We start from the raw sequence: 23,095 nt of genomic DNA, 5'->3' as shown, positions 1-23,095 counted from the left end.
ATACACCAAGGGGTGTTTGCCATATATTGGAATCTTTGAAGAATACTCACAGACCACACACTGTCCCAAGGTTCTATCTGATCTTTCTTATCCTTGGCCTCACATTCCCATACCAGAGTTGTTTCTGTAACTTGCCTCGATTCGGGTACCTGTTTACATGTAATTGTTTTGTTCTTTTGTATTTCAGGTAGTTTTGATGTTATGATTCCCCAATTTACTGGGTCTCCTGCTGCCTTAGGTATTGGCAGACAGGCAGTTATTCGGCTGGTGTTTTGCATTTTGGCAAAATCTTTGACTAATCCGATCATTACATTCTCAGCCCGAACTGCATTAGAAACCTTTATCACCTGTGTTTCCATTTGTACCTCTCTCTTCATTCTAGAATGAAGAGTGGTTAGTTGATCATTTTGCATTCCACATCCCAAAGATATTAATAACCATAACGTTAGCACAATTACTGATAGCATTCTGAAAGCAATTAAACACGTCTTATCTGCAGCCTTTGTTCATTCCAGAGTTTATACAGTCCGTGATCCAGGATGGACTTTCTTCACTCGGGTATAGTGAATCCAGAGGTCCACGCCGGCTACTTTGACTGCTGTAAAGGTGGTCAGTAGTAGCTGATGGGGTCCACTCCACTTTTCTTTCAGTGGTTCCTCGTTCCAGTTCTTGATGTACAACTCGTCTCCTGGATGTATGTTATGAACTGGGTTCTCGAGAGTCAGTGGTCTATTCCACACGAGGATACTCCGGAGCCAAGCTAAAGTTTTCCCAAGAGACAGAACATAATTATATACTTCCTGCTTTCCTATGACGTTTACATTAGGGTTAGGCTCAGGAGATTCATATGGTTTCCCATACAATATCTCATAAGGACTGACTGACATCCCACTCCTAGGCTTTATCCGAATCCTCAACAGTGCTATTGGCAGAGCCTGGGGCCACTGCAGTTTGGCTTCTTGGCATATTTTACGGATTTGCCTTTTTACTTTCTGATTCATCCTCTCTACCTGTCCACTTGGCTGGGGTCTCCACAGTGTGTGGAGGTCCCAATTTATCCCCAGCAATCTACTTACCTCTCTTACTACTGTAGCTATGAAATGGGGTCCCCTATCTGATGATACCCCTAGGGGTACCCCGAATCTGGGAATAATCTCCTGTAGTAACCACTTAACTGTTTCCTTTGCTTGGTTTGTGCGACAGGGAAGGGCTTCTGGGCACCCAGAGAATGTGTCAACCCCCACTAACAGGTATTTGTATCCTCGAGTCCTTGGTAGTTCTACAAAATCTACCTGCCAATAGTCTCCTGGCTCTATTCCTATCCGAATTCTTCCTAGCTGTGCCTGTCGCCTGGCCACTGGGTTGTTTTTCAAGCAGATATCACATTTCGACATTACTGATTTTGCCATTGTTAACATCCGTACTGAAATTAAACCCTGCTTTTGCAATTTTACCAATGCCTCTGCTCCCCAGTGACATTCGTTATGTTTAATTTGTAGAACTTCTCTCATTATCAAGGGGGGTACCACTATTTGTCCTTGTGCGGTCACATACCATCCCTCTGAATTCTTTTGTGCATTTAGCAAACGTGCCAGTCTCTCATCTTCTACTGAATATTTTGGTTTTGGAGGCAAATTGAATTGGGATACATTAAGCTTCAAAGGTATCAATGCCATTGTGGTTTGTACCTTTCGAGCAACCTGTCAGGCTGCCCAGTCTGCCTTTCGATTTCCCTCACAGATTTTGGAGTTTCCTGATTGGTGTGCTTTGCAGTGTATGATTGCTACTTGTTCAGGTTTTTGTACTGCCTTTATCAATTGCAGGACTGCATCCTGATGTTTAATGTGCGTACCCCGAGAAGATAACAGTCCTCTATCTTTCCACAGTGCTCCGTGTACATGCACCACTCCAAAGGCATATTTTGAGTCAGTCCAGATATTTACCTTTTCCCTTTTACTTAAACCTTGTGCCCTGGTCAAAGCAACCAGTTCTGCCTTCTGGGCAGATGTATTTGGTGGTAATGCCTTTGCCTCCACTACTGTATTGACTGTTGTTACTGCATATCCAGCGTATCTGGTTCCGTTTTCCACGAAGCTGCTCCCATCTGTAAACAGCTCCCACTCCGGCTGCTCTAGTGGGACATCCTTCAGGTCTTCTCTTGCCGAATAGGTGTACTCTATTACTTCTACACAGTCGTGTTCTAATGGGCCTTCTTCAGTTGTGGTACCTAGGAATAAAGCTGGATTCAAAAGGTTAGTTGTTTTTAATGTGACATCATCCTGCTCAGTCAGGACTACCTGGAATTTCATCATCCTGCTGGGAGATAGCCAATGGCCCCCCTTTTGTTCTAAGACAGTGGTTACCATGTGTGGTACATAGACATCTATGTGCCTTCCCATAGTAAGTTTCCTGGCTTCTTGTATCAGGATCACAGTAGCTGCAGCTGCCCGCAGACGTGGGGGCCATCCGGCACTTATGTTGTCGAGTTGTTTGGAAAAGTAGCCCACCGGCCTTTTCCAGCTTCCCAGACGTTGTGTCAGGACTCCTAGTGCTAGGCGCAGCCTTTCATGTACAAACAGCTGAAAATCTTTAGACAGATCAGGTAACCCTAGTGCTGGAGCAGCTGTCAGTGCTTCCTTTAATTTTAGGAAGGCTTCTTTCTGTGGCTTGCCCCAGGTGAATGGCTACATCTTCTGAGCTTCATACAGGGGTTTCGCAATCAGTCCATAGTCCATGATCCACAAGCGACACCATCCTGCCATCCCAAGGAAGACTCGCAGCTCATGTAAATTCTGGGGCTCTGGAATAGCACAAATAGCTTGGATACGGTTAGTACCTAGTTTTCGTTGCCCTTGTGAAATTTCACATCCCAGGTAAATCACAGTCTGTTGTGCAATTTGTGCCTTTCCTCTGGATACTTTATAGTCTCTCGTTCCCAGTGAATTTAAAATCTCAATGGTTACCTTTATACAGGTTGCTCTTTCTTCTGTAGCTATTAGTGTATCATCAACATACTGTCCCAATAAGTATTGGTCTCTTGGTACTTGCCCATTTTTGGCCCAAATCTCCAGTTCCTTTGCCAGTTGGTTTCCGAATAGGGTGGGCGAGTTCTTGTAGCCTTGTGGGAGTCGTGTCCAGGTGAGCTGGGTCTTTCTTCCGTTCCCTGAGTTTTCCCACTCAAAGGCAAACAGTTTCCTACTTTCTTTGTCAAGGGGGATGCAGAAAAAGGCATCTTTTAAATCAGTTATGGTAAACCATTTATATATCTCCTTTACAGATGTTAGCAATGTATAAGGACTTGTTACCACTGGATAAATGTCCTTTGTTATTTTATTTATTGCTCTCAAATCCTGCACTAATCTATATTCACCATTTGGCTTCTTTACTGGAAATATTGGTGTATTAAATTCTGATTCACATTCTTCTAAAATTCGGTATTTCAAGAATTTCTCAATAATCTTTACTGTTCCTTGCCGTGCTTCTGGTTTTCTGGGATATTGTTTGACTTGTACAGCCCTTGCCCCTTCTTTTAACTCTACATGCACTGGTTGTGCCAATTTAGATTTCCCTGGTATATCTGTCTCCCATACAGAGGGTATCACTGCATCTTCTACCTCCCTAGGGATAGAGGGGACAGGTTTTTCTTTGATCATTAATATCTGTCCCGTCTTTGATTCAGGTATTTTCATTATAAGCTCTCCATTTTCAAAGGTTATTACTGCATAAAGTTTTGCGAGCAAATCTCTCCCTAAAATCGGAATTGGACACTCACGTACATATAAAAATTCGTGTGTTATAACCTTGTTTCCAAAACACAAATCTAGGGGTTGCAGGAAAGGCCGTTTTTCCTCTTTCCCTGTATTGCCGACTATTGTCGTTTCCTTGTCCCCAATTTGTCCTTCCAAATCATTCAATACAGAAAAACTAGCTCCCGTATCTATTAGAAATCTGACCTCTTTATGCCCTAACTGTATATTTACAACAGGTTCCTTAACTTGTTCTACCGGTTCTACATCTAGTCAGCTGGTATACTCCCCCAGGACCATCTCCTTGGTAGCCTGCTGGAACTGATTGCCCTGGTCAAACTGGTTATTCAGACTTGGGCAATTTCGCTTCCAATGCCCCTCCTGTTTACAATACGCACACTGATTCAGGCTTAACCCCTGGGTAACTGGTCTCCTACCCCGACCATTCCTGTTACGCCCCCTGAAATTTGGGTTCCCTCTCCCCTGTATTACTGCCAAAAGATTCTGCTGCTGCCTTTTACTAGCTTCTTTTTCCCGATTGTTATATACCTTCCAGGCAACCTCGAGTAACTTATTCAAATTCCTTAATTCTTCCCCTTCTAATTTTTGCAATTTTCTACAAATGTCTTACTGTGATTGGCCCAAGAATATGAGAGTGAGCTGAACCTTTGCTTGCTCTGTATCCATTTGGAGGTCTGTATATTTCCTTGCTACCTCCTTAAGCCTCTCCAAAAACGCAGTGGGAGATTCCTTCTTTTCCTGTCGAAACTCATATAGTTTGGACCAATTTATAGTTTTGGGCACAGTGTTCTGAACTCCTTTTTGGATTCACTCATGATGTTTCTGTAATTTCCTCATATCGCAAAATAAATTAGGCTCCCGGTTTGGATCCTCAGTTGGGAAATTCACATCTAAATTCCCTGTTACCAGCCCATTTCTAATATCTTCTCTTGCCCTCTCTTTGGCTGCCTTAAGTACCATTTCTTTTTCAGTAGAATCCATCAGAGTATCTAATATTACTTGTATATCATCCCAGTCAGGATTTTGAGTTTTGATAACCAGTTTTACTACATGTGCCATTTTATCAGGATTTTCTCTTTAAGTTCCGGCTGACTGTTTCCAAATTACTAAGTCTGCCGGGGGAAAAGGCACTTTTACAAATACTGGCCCTTCCACTCCGACACCTTGTTGCAAGGGGGCAATCACAGTCCGTTTTTGTTTCCTTATGCCATCTCTATGCACAACTGGAGCAAGCTTTGCCCGACCCCGGGTTCTATGGGCTATTGGGGTCACTGATTCATTACCATTGCTATCTTTTTCACTTGCATACCTCTTTCCCCTTTCTATCACAGTTAGGTTTTGCTCATCTTCCAAGGAAGAGGGATCGGGTGATGATGGGAGAGGAGGATAAAGAGGGAAAGGTGTACTAGATGAAACAGGTTCAGGGGTAGGTGGGTGAGGAGCAGGTAGTGGGATAGGGACAGATGAAACAGGTGGGATAGGGTTAGGTTCTCTTGTTCCTATTGGAGCTATTTGTAAATCAATATCTGTATAATTTTCTCTACTCAAGCTTTCTCTTAACGCCAAGTGTTCTAAACAACGTTCCTCACAAACCCCATGCTTTGCAGATGTTTTAACCACTAATAATCCACATTCATCCTGCCATTCTGGCTTTCCCCGTAAGTAGAAAAACAGATCAACATATGGGACTTCATCCCATTTTCCTTCTTGTTGACAAAAGGACATTAACCGTGAAATAGTGTTATATTGCAGAGTACCGTATTTTGGCCATTTTTCACCGTTCTCCAAGGCATATTTGGCCACCATGAATTACAATAATCAAGCAACTTAGTTTTACATAATTCTTACCCAAAGTTACCTTGTTTCCAATGTGCTAATAAGCACCCCAAAGGAGAATTTTGTGGGATAGGGGTGTTACTGCCCAAAATCCCTTTAAGTTTCTCCATTTCAAATACACCACAAATGCCGATCCTACAACACTTTTGCGATTGTCTTATGGAACGGCGCCTAGGCTTGTACCAACAGGAATTCCTTTAGCCCAACCAAGCGTAGCTTTCGCTCCGTCTTATTTGGCAGGCATCCAAAACCAAACCAAAGTAAAAAGCACCTTTCCTTTCTCCCGGGGACGTTGTGAGTGGCAGGAGCGGTCGCAGCCAATGGGCTCCCCGAGAATCCCTCTGCGCTGGCTGGTGCGTGATCAAGTCGTGAACTGGCTCAGCAGCACTCACAAGGGACCCATCTGGGTTGCCAAAATGTAGGCGTTCAAAAACACATAATCATGGGGGATTATATGCGGTGCTTTTTATTAAGAGCTCTGGGAATCGGGGTATATTCAACCCAAATCTGATTCTGACCATACATCCGAAATGATCATGTTTTATACTCTATCGTTACATAACTTTCACGTTAATTATTAAACTTATATTTTTCTATTGTATACATAAATTTAGCCCCTCTCTGAATTTCCAACATAGTTTCTCATTATTCTTCTTATGGTTATATAATAATTACATTTAATTATTAAACAATCATCACATCTAACAATTATATAATTTATCATACTGGCAGTTGATCTTGGAAAGCACAAAGCCTAACATTTTAGATTCTATCCCTAAATTTTTCCAGGGCTCCATTATCACTGGCAGTCTGTGTATCATAACACATTCTAGAATTTATTTATTTACAGCAACCTATAATATATAATAATAGGTAGAATTTGATATACACTATAATTTATTTATTAAAATAGAGATAAAAAATGGAAAAGAAGAAAAGAAAAATCTTAAAGAAACAGAAAATTCCACTGGCTCAGGTGGCCACAGCAGACAGAGCCTCTGGCATCAGCTCTCTGCACAGCTCTAGCAGCACAGCCAGCTGAGCCCCCACACACGAGGCCGAGTCCTCCATGCCCTGTGCAGCTGATCTTGCAGCCTTTAGATGGTGGAATATCACTCATGCTGTATTGCTCAGGGGACATGCAGTGTTTCAAGTGCCAGCTGTGACACGTGTGAAATACAAAGCTGTGTTTCCTGTCAGGTACAAACAGGCAATGTGTGTATTTGTGATTGCGATACGTGTGGAGACCAACAATGGGAGGGTTGCGAATTCTAATAATAACTGAGAAAAATAAAGCATGGAAGAAGGCCTTTGAACCTATCTTTTGTTTGCTATAACCTTGGTTGATTGAGGAGCATTTGAATTAAAGCATTAAGGATGTTGCTCTTAGCTTGTAGTTAATCGATAAAGAGCTCTGCAATAATAACCTTTTGAAGTGTAATTTTAGAATATTGCTTGTATCCTTGAAACTATAGCTTTGGAATATATATAAAGGAAACCTGCTTATCTCACACCTTAACAAAAAAGAGAAAAGCAGCTTGAGAAAGGAAGATGAACATAAACTTGAGGATTTACATTTTTGACCAAGGGAAGCTTGACATCACTGTTAGATTTATAGTCTCTGTAATCAAAAGGTGGAGCCACATCTGGGGAACTGGACTCGACCAGAAGGGATCCGTCTTTCTTCTTTCAGAAACTGGACCACTACCATTTGGGCATACTCCTTTTTGGGATACATCCTGAGAAAAATTTAATCACAATAGTGTATAGAATTGCAACAGAAAAATTGGGAATAGAAAGTGCTGATGAGTAAAAATTGGAAAAGAAACTGCTGAGAAAGCTGATGAATAGCCCTATAAATACCTGTAAGCCTCAACTGTTGGTGTGCAGTTGGAGGGAAAATTTCCCCCATTGTACCACGTGCTGTATTGCTCATATTTACCATATTAAATAATTAATTGATTGCTGCTTGAATATTGGCCAAGTCAAGCTTCTCATTTATAACAGGTGCAGGGAAAAGACACCATAGCCCAGCCTGGGCTGCACAGGGCACAGGCATATGCAGCAGCTGCAAGACAGCCCTGCCAGAGCCAACTTGGGCAGCATTTTGGCCATGGCTGCTGGGCCTGGGCCTGAGGCAGGAGCAGGAGACAAGTGACCCTTGCAGGCCTGGGGCCTCATTGCCTCCTTGTCCCTGCTCAGCAGCCTGGCAGGGGCCGTCCCATGCTCCTGCCCTTGCCATTGCACATCCCCACATGCCAGTGCCCATCCCGGCAAGAGCCCTGAGCAAGGAGGGAGGGACAGCATCTGCCTGACCAGGGGCTGGGGCTCAGGCCTTGGCCCTTTGCATTCCTCAAACACATCCAGCTTTGCTCAGCACCAGAGACACCTTGGCCTTGTTTGTCCCCAGCTGTCATCACTGCCTCCAGTGTTCTGCTCTAACTGGAACCTGGGGACACTTTCTCAGTGGGACCCATTAAAACTTCAAAAAGTTCAGAGTTTCAATTTAATTTTGAGTTCTTGAGAAGTTTTTGAAGACACTCTCAGGGACTGGGTCTGATGTAAACAACACCAAATCCCCAAGAGGCTCATTAACATCCTTGTGCTGTGTCTGTGCTGCTGAGCTTTAAAGGAACAGCTCTTCCCAGGGCCAGCTCCTCTCCCAGCCCAGAAGGGCTGAGGGCTCTGCCTGCAGGCACTGAGGGACCGGAGCCAGGCAGAGACAGGCTGAAGGCAATCAGGATTGGGAAGACATTGAGCTGAGACTTCACTTGGGGAAAGATCTTCACAGCCCTGTGCATGGTGAGTGTGTGGGTGCAGGGCAACGTCCCCTGTGCTCCTGGAGGGATCTCCTGAAGCCAGCACAACTCAAAGCCTGGGGGATGTGTCAGGACGACTTCCCAGTTTCTCTGGGGCACAGGAACAGGAGGAGGAGGATGTGCTGCAGAGCGGGGCTGCCCTGGGCACCGTCAGAGGGACAGGGCAGGACGGCTCCTGCTGCCAGGGATGGCTGCAGGGGCTGAAGCTGGGGCTGCAGCCAGGGCTGCCCAGGGCTGTCCTGCAGAGCAGCTCCTGCAGCCCTCACGGCTCTTGGCCAGCCCAGGGCATGGGCTACCTGCCAGGGGCAGCTCTCAGCCTGCCTGGCAGCTCCCCATGGACGCTGCAGGGGAGAAGGTGGAGGTGGAAGGAGCCACCCCCATCAGGGCAGATTCCTCCTGCTCTGGAGATGGTGCTGCATGGCCAGGGCTGCTCTCAGCTTTCTCCTCAAGGGAAGAGAAAAGGGGCTGTCAGCTTTGGTTGTGTCACTGAGACTCCTGCACTGTCACCCTAGGCATCAGCAGATGGGCCTCAGATCTCCCTCAGAAAGTGCCTCCTCAGCCTCCTCTCCCTACAGACAGCAGCAGCAGCACCTTGGCTTGCAGCATCTCTGTTTGTCTGGCCTGCTCTTAAGGCCCTGCTGCCAGGGAGATGCCCCTGGGCAGTGCCCTGTTCTGGGAGGGGTCTGCAGGGCAGAGCTGAGCCCCCAGGGCTGGGCTGAGCTCTGGCAGCACTGGCAGGCACAAGGCTTGGATAGAGAGAAACAGCTCCCCCGTAGGCACAGCTCCAGGCTGCAGAGAGCCAGAAAAACCCTTGGTATCCCATCTTGTCCAGCTGCACAGGGAGAGGGAGAAGGGCTTAGAGAAATTTACTTTTAAACTGGAGTCTTTAAAAACTCGACTTAATTTTTCAAGCTTGATCACCCTGAACTACAGGTAGGTGGAATGTGCAAAGGGCACCTGTGTGGGGACCAGCAGGTCTGACTGCAATGGGGCAGAGGGAGCCCTGTTTTCCCTGTGGACTTCCACGGGGTTCAGGCTGAGAGCATTGCTTAAGATGAATCAGTAACTCAGGAGCATAAACCCAAGATCAAGAATAAAATATTGACAGAAGCTTCCCCACAGGAAGAGAAGTAGTTTTGAGGGAATTTCCAAAATAACCCCATAGGATTGTTTCCAAGAGCTTGGTCTCCGGTTGTCAATATCTTGTTTCAACAGTCCACCATGCCCAGAGTGAAGGAATGCCCAACAGCAGCTCCATCAGGCACTTCCTCCTGCTGGCATTGGCAGACACGCCGCAGCTGCAGCTCCTGCACTTCTGCCTCTTGCTGGCCATCTCCCTGGCTGCCCTCCTGGGCAACGGCCTCATCATCAGCGCCGTAGCCTGCGGCCACCGCCTGCACACGCCCATGTTCTTCTTCCTGCTCAACCTGGCCCTCAGCGACCTGGGCTCCATCTGCACCACTGTCCCCAAAGCCATGCACAGTTCCCTCTGGCACACCAGAGACATCTCCTACAAAGGATGTGCTGCTCAGCTATTTATGCTTGTCTTCTTGATTGGAACAGAGTTTTCTCTCCTGACCATCATGTGCTACGACCATTATGTGTCCATCTGCAAACCCCTGCACTACGGGACCCTCCTGGGCAGCAGAGCTTGTGCCCACATGGCAGCAGCTGCCTGGGCCAGTGCCTTTCTCAATGTCCTGTTGCACACAGCCAATACGTTTTCCCTGCCCCTGTGCAATGGCAATGCCCTGGGCCAGTTCTTCTGTGAGGTGCCCCAGATCCTCAAGCTCTCCTGCTCACACTCACATTACCTCAGGGAACTTGGACTTATTGTGGTTAGTACTTTTCTGTTGTTTGGCTGTTTTGTGTTCATTGTTTTCTCCTATGTGCAGATTTTGAGGGCTGTGCTGAGGATCCCCTCTGAGCAGGGACGGCACAAAGCCTTTTCCACCTGCCTCCCTCACCTGGCCGTGGTCTCGCTGTTTGTCAGCACCTCATTTTTTTCCTACCTGAAGCCCCCCTCCATCTCTTCCCGATCCCTGGATCTGGCAGTGTCAGTTCCGTACTCGGTGGTTACTCCAGCCCTGAGCCCCCTAATCTACAGCCTGAGGAACCAGGAGCTCAAGGCTGCAGTGTGGACACTGATGACTGGATGGTTTCAGAAGCATTATATTGCTGGCCAGTTTGTGCAAATCACTTATTAAAAAAGTCATCTTTGATAGTTCTTTTTTTTTTTGGTTGAGGCATTTTTTTTACTTTTGTTTTAGTCTATTAATCTTGTCCACAAAATAATTGTTGATGCCACTTCTGATTTTTGGTTTCTCTCCATCATTGCTGTAGCCCTAGACAGTGTCAATAAGGAGCTGTGCTCTCAGTGGCTTTAAATGATCTCCCAGCAGTTTTCCTTGGAAATCCCTCTTTTCTTCCTTTCTCTGTACCTGCAGCAGCAATGTCTGGAGCAGAGCTGGGGGCAGGTAAGGGGCGGTACCACAGCTCTGCTCCTGCTGGCCACACCATTCCTGATCCAGGCCAGCAGCCATTGGCCTTCTTGCCCACCTGGGCACACTGCTGCCTCATGTCCAGCCTGCTGTCCATCAGTGCCCCAGGTCCCTTTCTGCCTGGCCGCTGTCAAGCTGTTAGCGTTCAAAAACACATAATCACGGAGCGATTATATGCGGTGCTTTTTATTAAGAGCTCTGGGAATCGGGGTATATTCAACCCAAATCTGACTCCGACCATACATCCGAAATGATCATGTTTTATACTCTATCATTACATAACTTTCACGTTAATTATTAAACTTATATTGTTCTATTGTATACATAAATTTAGCCCCTCTCTGAATTTCCAACATAGTTTCTCACTATTCTTCTTATGGTTATATAATAATTACATTTAATTACTAAACAATCATCACATCTAACAATTATATAATTTATCATACTGCTTACACAGGTGCAGTTGATCTGGGAAAGCACAAAGCCTAACATTTTAGATTCTATCTTTAACTTTTTCCAGGTTTCCACTATCACAGCCACTCTGTCCCCAGCCTGTAGCAATACAGGGCTTGTTGTGGCCAAAGTGCAGGACCCAGCACTTGGTCTTGTTCAACCTCATCTTCTTGGATTTGGGCCCTGGATCCAGCCTGTCCAGGTCCCTCTGCAGAGCCCTCCTACCCTCCAGCAGATCCACACTCACACCCAGCTTGGTGTCATCTGCAAATTTGCTGATGCTGGACTCAGTCCCCTCATGCAGATCATCAGTGCAGATATTGAAATCCACGCTGGCTGGCTCTGATCCCTTGGCCATCCTGTGGGTGCCCTGGGATGGCACTCAAGGTGATCTGTTCCATAACCTTGCCGGGCACCAAGGTCAGGCTGACAGGCCTGGAGTTGCCCAGCTCCTCCTTCAAGCCCTTCTTGGGGATGGGCTCACATTGGCACCTCCAGTCCTCTGGGACCTCCCTGCTGAGCCAGGACAGGTGGTAAATGATGGGTAACAATATCCCCCCAACAAGGAATGGAGGTTTCCTTACCCCTCCTTTTGCCATTAATGTATTTATAAAATCATTTTTATTAACCTTCACAGAAGTGGCCACGTTAAGTCCTAATTGAGCTTTCACCTCTCCAGTTTTCTTTCTGCATTACCTAGGAACATCCTCAAACATTTCTTGAGTTGCCTGCCTGTCCTGCATTTGGCTACATAATGATTTTGTCATTTAAGGGGTATAATTTAATTTGCTCCCTGCCCAGCCAGACCACTCATTTTCCTTGGTATATCACTTTTGGGATGCTTCTGTTCCTTCAAAATTTCTTTCTTGAAAGGTGTCCATCCTTCCTGGACACGTTTGTTTTTAAGGGCTGCTTTGTTTTTAAGGGCTGATTTTAAAAATCAGTACCTGAGGTCGTACTCCCCAAACCAGTCCTGAATAGGCCAAAGTCTGCTCTCTGTAACTCCAATGTACAAGATTCTTTGATGCCCCTCCTTTCTCAGAATGTTTAAAAAATCAATAAATTCATGGTCACTGTGCCCCAAACAGCGTCTGACAACCACATCTCCCACCAGCCCTTCTCTGTTTGTGACCAGCAAGAGACAGAGCTTTCCTTGGCAGTGGGAATTGCAGGAAACCTCTCCAAAGTGCACCTTGGAAGGTTCAGCCTGGTACTGAGAAGAAAGCAAAGTCCCTCGCAGGGCAGAATGTTGGTGCTGGAGGTGTGGCAGTGTGAGGCTGGGCCATGGCCGGGCTCTGTGTGCCAGGAGCCGGCAGTGCTGGGTGCAGGGAGCCCAGGGAGGGCAGAGAAACGCTGGGTGAGAAATGCTGGGGCACAGCGAGATGGGCGAGTGCAGCCGGCCAGGGCAGAGGAGCAGCACGCCCAGGGGACACAGGCTGCAGGACAGATGGCCAAGGGCTGGGCAGGGCTGGCAGGGCCACAGGCACCCAGGCCTTTGTGCCCTGGCCTCGGGCAGCGCCTCTGGAGGCCCCACAGGAGGAACTTTCCTGGCAGGGGCTGCACTTTGCTTCTCCCTCGGCCTCCCTGCAGAGGCTGGCAGGGTCTGCAGGTTGATGCCATTTGTCCTTGCCGTCCCTCACATCCCCCTGGCCCACCAAGAGCCCCGAGGCAGCCGTGAGGGACAGGCCCTGCTGGCCCAGGCTGGGCTCAGGGCTTGGCCTTTCTGCTTCCTGCAGCCAAGCCAGGCCTTGCTCAGCATTGCAGTTCCCTGCTCACAGCCTTGGGCTCCCTGCAATCCTGCCCTAAAGGATCTGCTCTCACCAGGCCCTGGGCAGCCTTGGGCACTCCTTGCCCTAACTGGGGCCCAGCCATGCTCCAAGGCACTTGGAGTTTTGCTGCTGACTCCTTGAGCAGCTTCTCCATCCTTCTCTGCGTGCCTGAGGCTCCTGGACCCAGCCCCAAATCCAGCGTGGGGCTGATTAAAATACAGAAAGCGCTCAGGAGCTCTTTGTCTCCCTTCCATTGTCTTTGAGTCTCCAGGGCTTGTAGAGTGATTGGAGTCAGTTTGGAGTTATCTTCAGGAGGAAGATGTCAAAATGCACCTCATGATTTTTGTTTTTTTAATCACATCAGAATTTTTTTTATTTTTTAGTTATGAGAAGAGGGGATAGAAGCATTCCCTAGGTGATCTGGATGCTGAATGTCTCCTTAGGAGGTCTATGCATGGATAAGAATGAGCCCCTTGCAGACTGAGCCTGTTTGGACAATCGGCTCCTCACCCCCAGCCTCACCATGTCTGACAACGCCCACCTGGGACTGACATCCCAAAAAAAAAGAAAAATTTAAGCATTTTTCCTTATAAATAAAATTTATTAATAACAAAATCATAATTATATTATTTTTATTTAGGATAGTCTTAGACAATATTTTTATTACCTAATTTGTATATGTATATTAAAATTGGATACATTTCTAGCAACCAAGAAAATTATTCATCATTGGTTCTAAGTAACACAATTCCCTTCATGAATTAATTAATTAATTTCTATTGGCTATTTATTTCTTTCTCTTTACGTTCATTAGGTATATTTGTAGTCTTTTTGTCATCTTTTTCTCAGACAGGGTTGGGGGGGCCGTGCACTTCGAGGTTCCCGGAGACATTTCTGGGGCACATTTGGGGAAGTTTTGGGTCTGGGGAGGGAATTCAGAGAGAACTGGAGGGTCTGGAGGATACTTGGGGAAGCCGGGTGGGCACTTGGAGGGGCACTCAGGGATTCTGAGCGACAGTTCAGGGTCCGGGGCAGCACTTGGGGGTCCAGGGGGACCCTTGGAGGTCACGGAGGGGAATTTGGGGCCCTTCAGGATCCGGGCGGGCCCTTAGGGGCCTCGAACGGGGCTGTCTGGGGTGCGGGGGGTGATGGGAGTTGTAAGCGCGGGTATCATACGGTTTAACGGGCCCGCGGAGCATCGGCGGAGTTCTGGGCGCAGCTGCAATGGCTCTCGGTGTGGCACAGGGCATGAGAGGAGATGAAGTCCCCCCTGGAATGGCGCTGGTCGTGCGCCGCGGAGCATGATGGGAGCTGTAGTCCTGGAAGTGGTTGGAACGAAATGTTTGGGACTCCGGGACGGCTCTTGGGGGACACCTTTGTGTCCGAGCCCCGACTTGAGATCCTCTGGGGGAACGTAAACGGCACGGGAGCCCTTGGGAGAAGCTCGGAGAGCTCCAACCAGGCTCTTTAGGGCGCGGGTTGCGGCCGGAGTTTTAGGCGCGGGACTGTGTTCTGAGGGGCTCTGGGGCCGCGGGGGACGAGAGGAGATGAATTCCCAGAAGTGGCTGTACCGGCCATCTGTGGGGGTGGGAGCACTCAGGGGTTCGGGGGTGCTTATGGGAGTCCCAAATGTGCGCTCAGGGGGCACTGTGGGATCCTGGAGGTTCTGTGGAGGGCGGGACATGATGGGCGTTGTTGTTTTGGCTCCAATTGGGCTCAATCGGCCCGCGGGGCATGATGGGAGTTGTAGACAAAACCAGAAAATGCGGCACCTACCCTAGGCACCCCTCTCGAGGCCCCGGCCTCTGGCGCTGAATGGCTGCAGGCTGTGATGGGTGGGAGCCTCGTCAAATGGGAGGCGGTGGAGGCGGGAGCAGCCAATGCACCCTCTCCTGTCCCTCCCAGTACAGACTAGTCCCTCCCAATACACCTGAGTTCGTTCCCGGTCCCTTTCCAATTCCCCCCAGTCTTCCCCACCTGCTCTCAGTGACTTTGCGATTCCAAACCTAGACACTGGGGCTGCTGGCTTTCCCAGGGAAGGAGCTGGACAAGATGTCCTTCGCCCAGGAGCTGTAATTTGGATTGTCACTTGCCACTGTTCTTCTGAACTCTTCTCTGTTACGCAGATTGGCCCTTAATGAGCTAGTGGCTCTCCAGTAAATGGTCCTGGGAGCAGCCAGGGCAGAGAATGAACTGAGTTTCTCCTCTTGCCATTGTCGGTGCCATGTCTGGGTGTGCAGATGAGTCTCTTATCTCTTGACCTGAGGCAGCCCTGTTTGGAGGCTGCACTCACAGGCACTGCTATTGTGTAACAGATGACACCAGATTCTTGGGATGGCTTTCCAGAAATGCACCATGGTTAGGGGAAAAGCTTTGTTCTTGCCCTTGCAATGGATTTGCTCAGGGCCAGGATCACAGGTTTGTTCCGAAAGCTGTAGATGAATGGGTTTAAGAATGGGTACAGGACTGTATTCAGCAGAGCTACAATTCTGTAGGTGCTCAAGGAAACAGATTCTGCAGGACGTGTGTAGAGAGCAATGCAGCTCCCGTAGGCAATGGATAAGGTGATGAGATGGGAAGAACACGCAGTCAAAGCTTTCTTCCTCCCAGAGGCTGCTGGAAGATGCAGAACACAGAAAAGGATGCAGATGTAAAATGCCAGAGTCAAACACAAGGAACCCAGCACAACACAGGATATGAAGACAGAGTCTATTTTCCAGAGCAGGCTGGTGTCAGAGCAGGACAGTTTGAACAAGGGGGAGTTGTCACAAAAGAAATGGGGGATCTTGGAGCCACAGAAGAACAGCTCAGAGAGGAAGAGCAGCCGGTAGCTCAGCAGGGCAAAGCTGAGGATCCAAGCAGCAACAACCAGGCGGACACAGAGCTGAGGCTTCATGATGGCAGCATAGAGCAAAGGTTGGCAGATGGCAACATAGCGGTCAAAGGACATGACAACGAGCAGCATGAACTCTGTGCAGCCCATAGCAAAATAGAAATAGTTTTGGGCAAAGCAGCTGCTTAGTGAGAGAGTGTTCTGACCAGAACTCAGCATCACAAACAGTTTGATGCTTGTGGAGGATGTAAACCAGATTTCCAGGAAGGCCAGATTGCTGATGAAAAAGTACATGGGGGTTTGCAGGTGGTGATCCACACACACGAGGAAAATGATGGTTGCATTCCCCATCACTGTTGTCAGGTACATGAGCAGAAGGACCAGAGAGAAAAATACCTGCAGCCTTGGATCCAGCTCTGGAAAACCCTCTAGGATGAACTCAGTAACTGCTGTTTCATTTTCTGGTCCCATGCTGAATTCCAGCTCATCCTGCTGAGACAGGAACATGGCAAAAACAAGTGGGAAAATTTCACAGTCTGGACAAACATTTCTATCCTTCCTTCTCTGCTTTTTTCTTTTCCTGCAGTCTTGCTATAGAGCACAGAGATCGTGCTTCAAACAATTCTCACACCCTGACTGTTCTGTTTACCATTTCAGGTAGAGACGCCGGGGTTTATTGTGTTCTTTCTACCTTTTCCAAACACTCCCAAAAAGTTCTTTCACCAGAACAGAGGATTCTAAAGAGTTCTTGGCTATTTCCCCCCTTTCATGGGAAATTCCCAGCTCACTCAGACCTACTGCAAAATCTGTCACACCCATGTGCCAAAAACCTCTCATCTACAGCGCAAACACTAAACTGTGAAATTACATCCAATCTGTACATTGAAGTTCCTTGTTTCTACTTTTCAGTACTTACTTTGGACAGGAGTCCCTGAGGATCTGTTGATTCCAAAATAAGCAATCCCAAGTATCTCTTTTGCAACCCTCTGCTTTCTTCCACAGCTTTTCCCTCTCTGGCTCGTCAGGAAAGAAGTGGGGAGGGCAGAATAGGGACCAATTATAACTTGGTTTTTGAGTGCTCCAAATGAGGACTGGAATTTATTATGGATCCACACAGAGTGTCACAATCTGAGCTGTCTCCTGTCTGCACCAAAATGCACCTGTTCCCATGCAGTCCTTCATTGCCATTGATAGCAAATAACCTAAGTGCAGAGTGAGAGATTTGTAATTTTTGCTTTGTGTGCCAGATGGGAGCACCCAGCCTCCAAATGTTCTCTTGTCTCTACTGGTTACAGAGGGAGCCTCGAGACAACAAATTCTCCTGGGTGCCTGCAGGGAATAGATTAAACTCACTTTTCAAGTCTCAAATGCTGGATTAATTAAGTAATTAAGTTACTCTGTTTTGAAACCAAAATGCACAGCTAAGGAAAGATACATGAGAAAAATATATGCAATAAAGACTGTAATTTCTAATAAAGTCTAAAATAAAGCTATGTCTAAGAAAAAGGTATTTTCCCTTTCAGGTTTTTTGGTTTGCTTTTAGACATGAAGAGCAGAGCAGGTGACTTTGAAAATAAGATTATTTAAAATGCCGGGGAGAAGAGGAGAGGGAGGGTCTGAAGCAGTGAAACAAAGCTCTGTTGATGACAACCAGAGCACCGAAGTCACTGGACCCCTGGGTGGCCCAAGGACTCTCCCATCTCATTGTCCACACAGAGCAGAGCAGAGGCTGGTCTGAGACAGGCCATCAACTTGAAACCAAGTGACTGAGCTCAGTCAAGAGCCCTCAAAAGGAACCAGCTCCAAAATGAACAAAAATTAGTCATCTTCGAAATTAACTGTAGGACTGAAATGTTTGGGAGCTCTCCAGGTGGGGCCTCGGGGCAGCCCTCGAGATGAGCAGATCCTGCTGTGCCCGGGCCGATTCTTGTGCATAAATGCAGTGACCACCAGCCTGGCTGGAGGCTCTGATGCTTCAGAGACTCCTGTAGCGCGGGTATCATACGGTTTAACGGGGCCGTGGAGCATCACGGGAGTTCTGGGCGCAGCTGCAATGGCTCTCGGTGGGGCGAGGGGCATGACGGGAGATGAAGTCCCGGCTGGAATAACGCCGGACTTGCGCCGCGGAGCATGATGGGAGCTGTAGTCCCGAAAGTGGCTCGAACACAATGTTTGGGGGTCCGGGAAGGCACTTGGGGGACACTTTTGCGTCCGAGCCGCGACTTGAGGTCCTCGGTGGAACTTAAATGGTTCGAGAGCCCTTAGGGAGAGCTCGGGGAGCTCTAACCAGGTTCTTAGAGCGCGGGGCACAGCAGGAGTTTTAGGCGCGGGACTGTGTTCTGAGGGGCTCTGGGGCCGCGGGGGATGGGAGGAGATGAATTCCCAGAAGTGGCTATACCGGGCATCTGTGGGGTTGGGATCACTCAAGGGTCCAGGGACGCTTTTGGGGGGTCCCAAATGGGCGCTGAGGGGGCACTGCGGGATCCTGGAAGGTGTGGGGGACACTTATGGAACAGATGGGGGCGGATCCCGGTGTTCTGTGGAGCGTCGGGCATGACGGGAGTTGTTATTCCGGCTCTAATTGGGCTCAATCGGGCCGTGGGGCATGATGGGAGTTGTAGGCAAAAAGGAAAGGCGCCAATCTAGGCACCACCCCCAAAACCGGGTCCCTTGTGCTGATTGGCTGCGGTAGGTGATTTGCGGGAGCCTCGGTAAATGGGATGTGGTGGAGGCGGGAACAGCCCATTCACCCTCCTCCAGCCCCTCCCGGTACTGCCCAGTCCCTCCCAATACACCTGAGTTTATTCCCACTCCCTTCCAGTTCACCTCAATTTCATCCAGAGGATGCCCCAGTGTCCCCAGTCTTCCCTGCAATGTCCCCAGTGTCCCCAGTTTGCCCCAGTATCGCTCCCAGTATGTCCCAGTGTACCTCCACAGTCCATCCCCCTCCACCCAAATTCCCCCTCAGTATTCCTCGTATTCCCAGGTTGTCCCACTCCTCCTCAGTATCACTCCCAGTATGTCCCAGTGTCTCCCACAGCGTTCCCAGTGTTCCCCAGTATGTCCCAGTCCTCCCCAGGGTTTCCAAGGACAGTTTAATTTCTCTCAGTGGCCGTGGCAGCCAAACCCAGCAGTGGGGTCAGTGCAGTGCCCATTGCCACAGCCCCTTGCAGTGTCCCAGTGCAGCTTGGGCTGATGATCCCCCCTCACAGCTGGCGCAGGGCAGCTCTGCAGTGGCTTTGGTGGCACCTGGGGCTGGCACACACCTGAGCAGTGTGTCTGTTTGCAGTGGGGAAACTCAGGAGTTTCAGATTGCTTCAAAAAATCCCCAAAAAGGGAAAACTCCTCTTAGGCTGAGTGCAGCCAGCTCTGCAAGCACAGCAGGTCCCAGGGGAGTGAGGACAGATAGGATGGGGCTGGGCAATGTGGAGCAAGGTTGTCCCCACTGGGTCAGAGCTCCAGGCACAGCTTCTGTGAGCAGGCCAGAGCTGCTGAGGAGAGATCCTGGGTCAATATCAATCACAGAATGCTGCAATCACCTCTGATATAAAGAGAAATAAAATAAAATACATCCTTTAAAATAGCACTGCGTATTTTTTACAAGTTCTTTGAAATCTTTCTCCATTAAGTGGACTAGGAAAACTTTAAAGACCCTCTCAGGGCTTTTGTGTTGTTTACATCAGACTCAGTCCCTGAGAGTGTCTTCAAAAAACTTCTCAAGAACTCAAATTTAAATTTAGACTCCAAATTTTCCTAAAGTTTTAAGGAGTCCTGTTATAAATAGACTCAAAAAGGAGCAATATTTCCAATTTGAATTTATTAATCCATTGCATACAGCATAAGCAAAAGATTCAGCGCTGGGCGACAGGGGAGTCCCCGCTCCACCAACTGCCGCGCGCAGTGCTTCTCAAGTTCCCCTTTTATACTAATCCACTTCCGTAGATGTGTTCTTTTTTCTTGGCGCATGCTCCAGTTGTTGCTAGGGGGTCGTCTTCTACCCTCTGGTGGTCGTCGGATGAAGGCTCGAAGTCTTCCTCGGGCCTGTACTCTTGACCCCGTAGCTCTCATTCTCCTTATATGGGGAATATTTGGCTGATTCCTATTGCTTGGTTAGTTCTCCTTTTGCCTTTCGCATGGTTAGTACTTGCGCAATACATGATTGAATTATAGCAAGCAATGGTAACTTGATATATATTATTTTTACGTTATGTGGTTATCTATTTCTTAATCATATGGTGGACCATGCATCTCTGAATCACAATCATATGGTTAACCAGCCATGTATTTCCCAATCACATGGTGGTCTATTGCGTAACGAACAAGAGGTTCTATCCATCTCAAGTCCCACTAAGGGACATGACTGAGAAGGTGTCCCCAGATTCCAGTTAGAGCAGAACACTGGAGGCAATGATGACAGCTGGGGACAAACAAGGCCAAGGTGTCTCTGGTGCTGAGCAAAGCTGAATGTGTTTGAGGAATGCAAAGGGCCAAGGGCTGAGCCCCAGCCCCTGGCCAGGCAGATGCTGTCCCTCCCTCCTTGCTCAGGCCTCTTGCCGGGATGGGCACTGGCATGTGGGGATGTGCAATGGCAAGGGCAGGAGCATGGGGCGGCCCCTGCCAGGCTGCTGAGCAGGGACAAGGAGGCAATGAGGCCCCAGGCCTGCAAGGGTCACTTGTCTCCTGCTCCTGCCTCAGGCCTAGGCCCAGCAGCCATGGCCAAAGTGCTGCCCAAGTTGGCTCTGGCAGGGCTGTCTTGCAGCTGTTGCACATGCCTGTGCCCTGTGCAGCCCAGGCTGTGCTGCGGTGTCCCTGCCCTTCGCCTCTGTCCCTGCAGGCTGTCGGCATCCCCCGGCTGCCTCACCTGGCTGGCCCCTTCCTTTGCTGACAGCTCTGCCTCCTGCCTGCCTCTGCCTGCCCACACAAAGCCTGGGGCTGATACCAAAAGGGTTCATTCCACTTTTACCCTGCCTGTGAACTTTCAGCACAGGAACAAGACATGCAGGGGCCGCTTTCACAGCAAGGATGGTTAGAAGAAAAGAAGAAGACATCTTGCTCAAGGGTGCAGGGATAGAGAAAACAAGGAGGGAATCTGGGATCTTGAGGTGGGTTTTATGGAAGTGGGTAAATTCTAAGTGGCATTTACTAACTGTTTATAGGCAACACAGTGGTAGAATTACATGTCCAAGTAAGATTAGGATTTATCCCTCACTAGAGCTCAGTCCTGAATATATGACACTCTCTGAAATAGGAAATGAGTGTTCAGGACCCTTATTCTGATATTTCAGAGAGTTGGTGACAGTGGTTCCTCACAGCACCAAGGAGTCAGCTGTGATACTGTGCAAACTCATGGAACAAAGGGTCCATTGTGACACAGCAGAACCCCATGGAACCAAAATCCATTTGGGCACATTGGGGCCACATTGGACCAATGGTCCATTGTGATACTGCGGATCCAAGGAGACCATTGTGACCCTGAGAAACCTCTTGGAACCAAGGGGCCATTGTGACACAGCAAGGCCTGGTGGAACCATGGGTCCATTGTGACACTGCAGAACCTCACAGAACCATTGTGACCATGTTCTACTGCGGGACATCATGAAACAAAGGGTCCATGGTGACACTGCAGAACCAAGGAGACTGCTGCTGGCAGTGTGAGAGCTCATGGAACCACAAGTCCATTGTGACACAGCAAGGCCTGATGGAACCAAGGGTCCTTTTTTAAACTGTGTGGCCTCATGGAACCATGAGCCGTTGTGACACAGAGTGGCCACATAGAGCCAAGGGGCAATTGTGACACTGCGGATCCAAGGAGACCATTGGGACTGAGGAACCTCATGGAACCAAGAGTCCATTGTTCCACTGTGGGGCCCTGTGGAACCAAGGGGAGCACAGTGACATTGTGGGGCCTCATGGAACAATGGAGACTGTTCTGACACTTTGGGACCCACTGGAACCGAGGGGCCATTAGAGCATGGCAGGGCCTGGTGGAATCAAGGGCACTGCAGTGAACACTGTGGGTGTCCATGGGATGAAGGGTCCATTCTGACACTGTGCAACCAAGATACCATTGTGACACTCTGGGGCATCATGGTACCAAAGGTCCATTGTGACACAGCGTGGCCACATGGAACCATGGAGGCCATTTTTACACTTGGAGGCCTTGTGGAACCAAAGGGCCATTGTGGCACTTCAGAGCCTTGTGGAGCCAAGGGGACCATAGTGACACTCTGGGGCTCCATGAAACCAATGGTCTGTTGTGACACTGCAAGGCCTTGTGGGATCATGGAGACCATTGTGACACTAGAAGGCCTCATGCAAGCAAGGAACCATTGTGACACTCTGGAGTCTTGGCAGACCAAGGGGAAGTTGTCACACTGTGTGGCACCATGGAACCAAGGAGGCCATTGTGACACTGCAGGGCCCCATGGAACTAAGGATCCGTGAACATTGCAGGACCCCATGGAACCAGTGGTCCACTGGGACATTGTGGGGCCTCATGGAATCCTGGAGGCCATTCTGACAATTTGATGCCTCATTGAAACAAGGGGCTCTGCAGGGCCTCATGGGTCCAGGAGACCCCTGTGACACTGCAAGTCTTCATGGAAACAAGGGTCCATTGTGACACTGCAGCACCAAGGAGACCCCTGTGACACTGCCAGGCCTCATGGAAGCAAGGGACCATTGTGACACTGGAGCCCCATGGAAACAAGAGGCCAGTGTGACACATCTGGGCCTGATGGAACCAAGGATCCAATATGACACCACCACTGGGACACTGCAGGGCCTCATGGAACAAGGGAACAGGGAACTGGTCTGGTTAGCTTGGTCTGACTGGTCCAACTGCCCTTGGCATGTCGAAGGTCTCTTCTCTTGTACCCCTGAAACCCTGGGGCTCTGGGCTTTCCTTCAATTGGAAAAGAACTGCCCTTCTCATTCAAGCATCCGTGGCCAAAAAAGGATTCCGTCTCCAAAATTCCCAATATTCAGGGATTGTTTCCAGACAAAATCTGCCATTGCCAGCAAGTCTGGCTGACCTGGTCTTCCTGAAATTTCGGTCTCACCTGCCTTCAAACACTGAGGCTCCACCCTTTCCTTCCTATGGAAAAGAACTATGTTT

At 48.6% G+C, this 23,095-nt stretch overlaps 1 protein-coding gene across 1 annotated transcript; it reads right to left on the bottom strand.

Annotated features, from left to right (window-relative positions):
- Positions 1 to 15,504: 15,504 nt before the first annotated feature.
- Positions 15,505 to 16,449, bottom strand: LOC128947349 (olfactory receptor 6M1-like). Its single transcript, XM_054291602.1, has one exon. The coding sequence runs from the start codon at positions 16,447 to 16,449 to the stop codon at positions 15,505 to 15,507; it is 945 nt and encodes a 314-aa protein (XP_054147577.1).
- Between the last annotated feature and the right edge of the window lie 6,646 nt (positions 16,450 to 23,095).

This window comes from Melozone crissalis, unplaced genomic scaffold (assembly GCF_028551555.1).
Source record: "Melozone crissalis strain CALT ecotype California unplaced genomic scaffold, PUWL_Pcris_2 ptg000096l_1, whole genome shotgun sequence".
Lineage (NCBI taxonomy): Eukaryota > Metazoa > Chordata > Aves > Passeriformes > Passerellidae > Melozone > Melozone crissalis.
The sequence above is the reverse complement of the archived record's forward strand: the minus strand, read 5'-3'. Positions and strand labels throughout refer to the sequence as shown.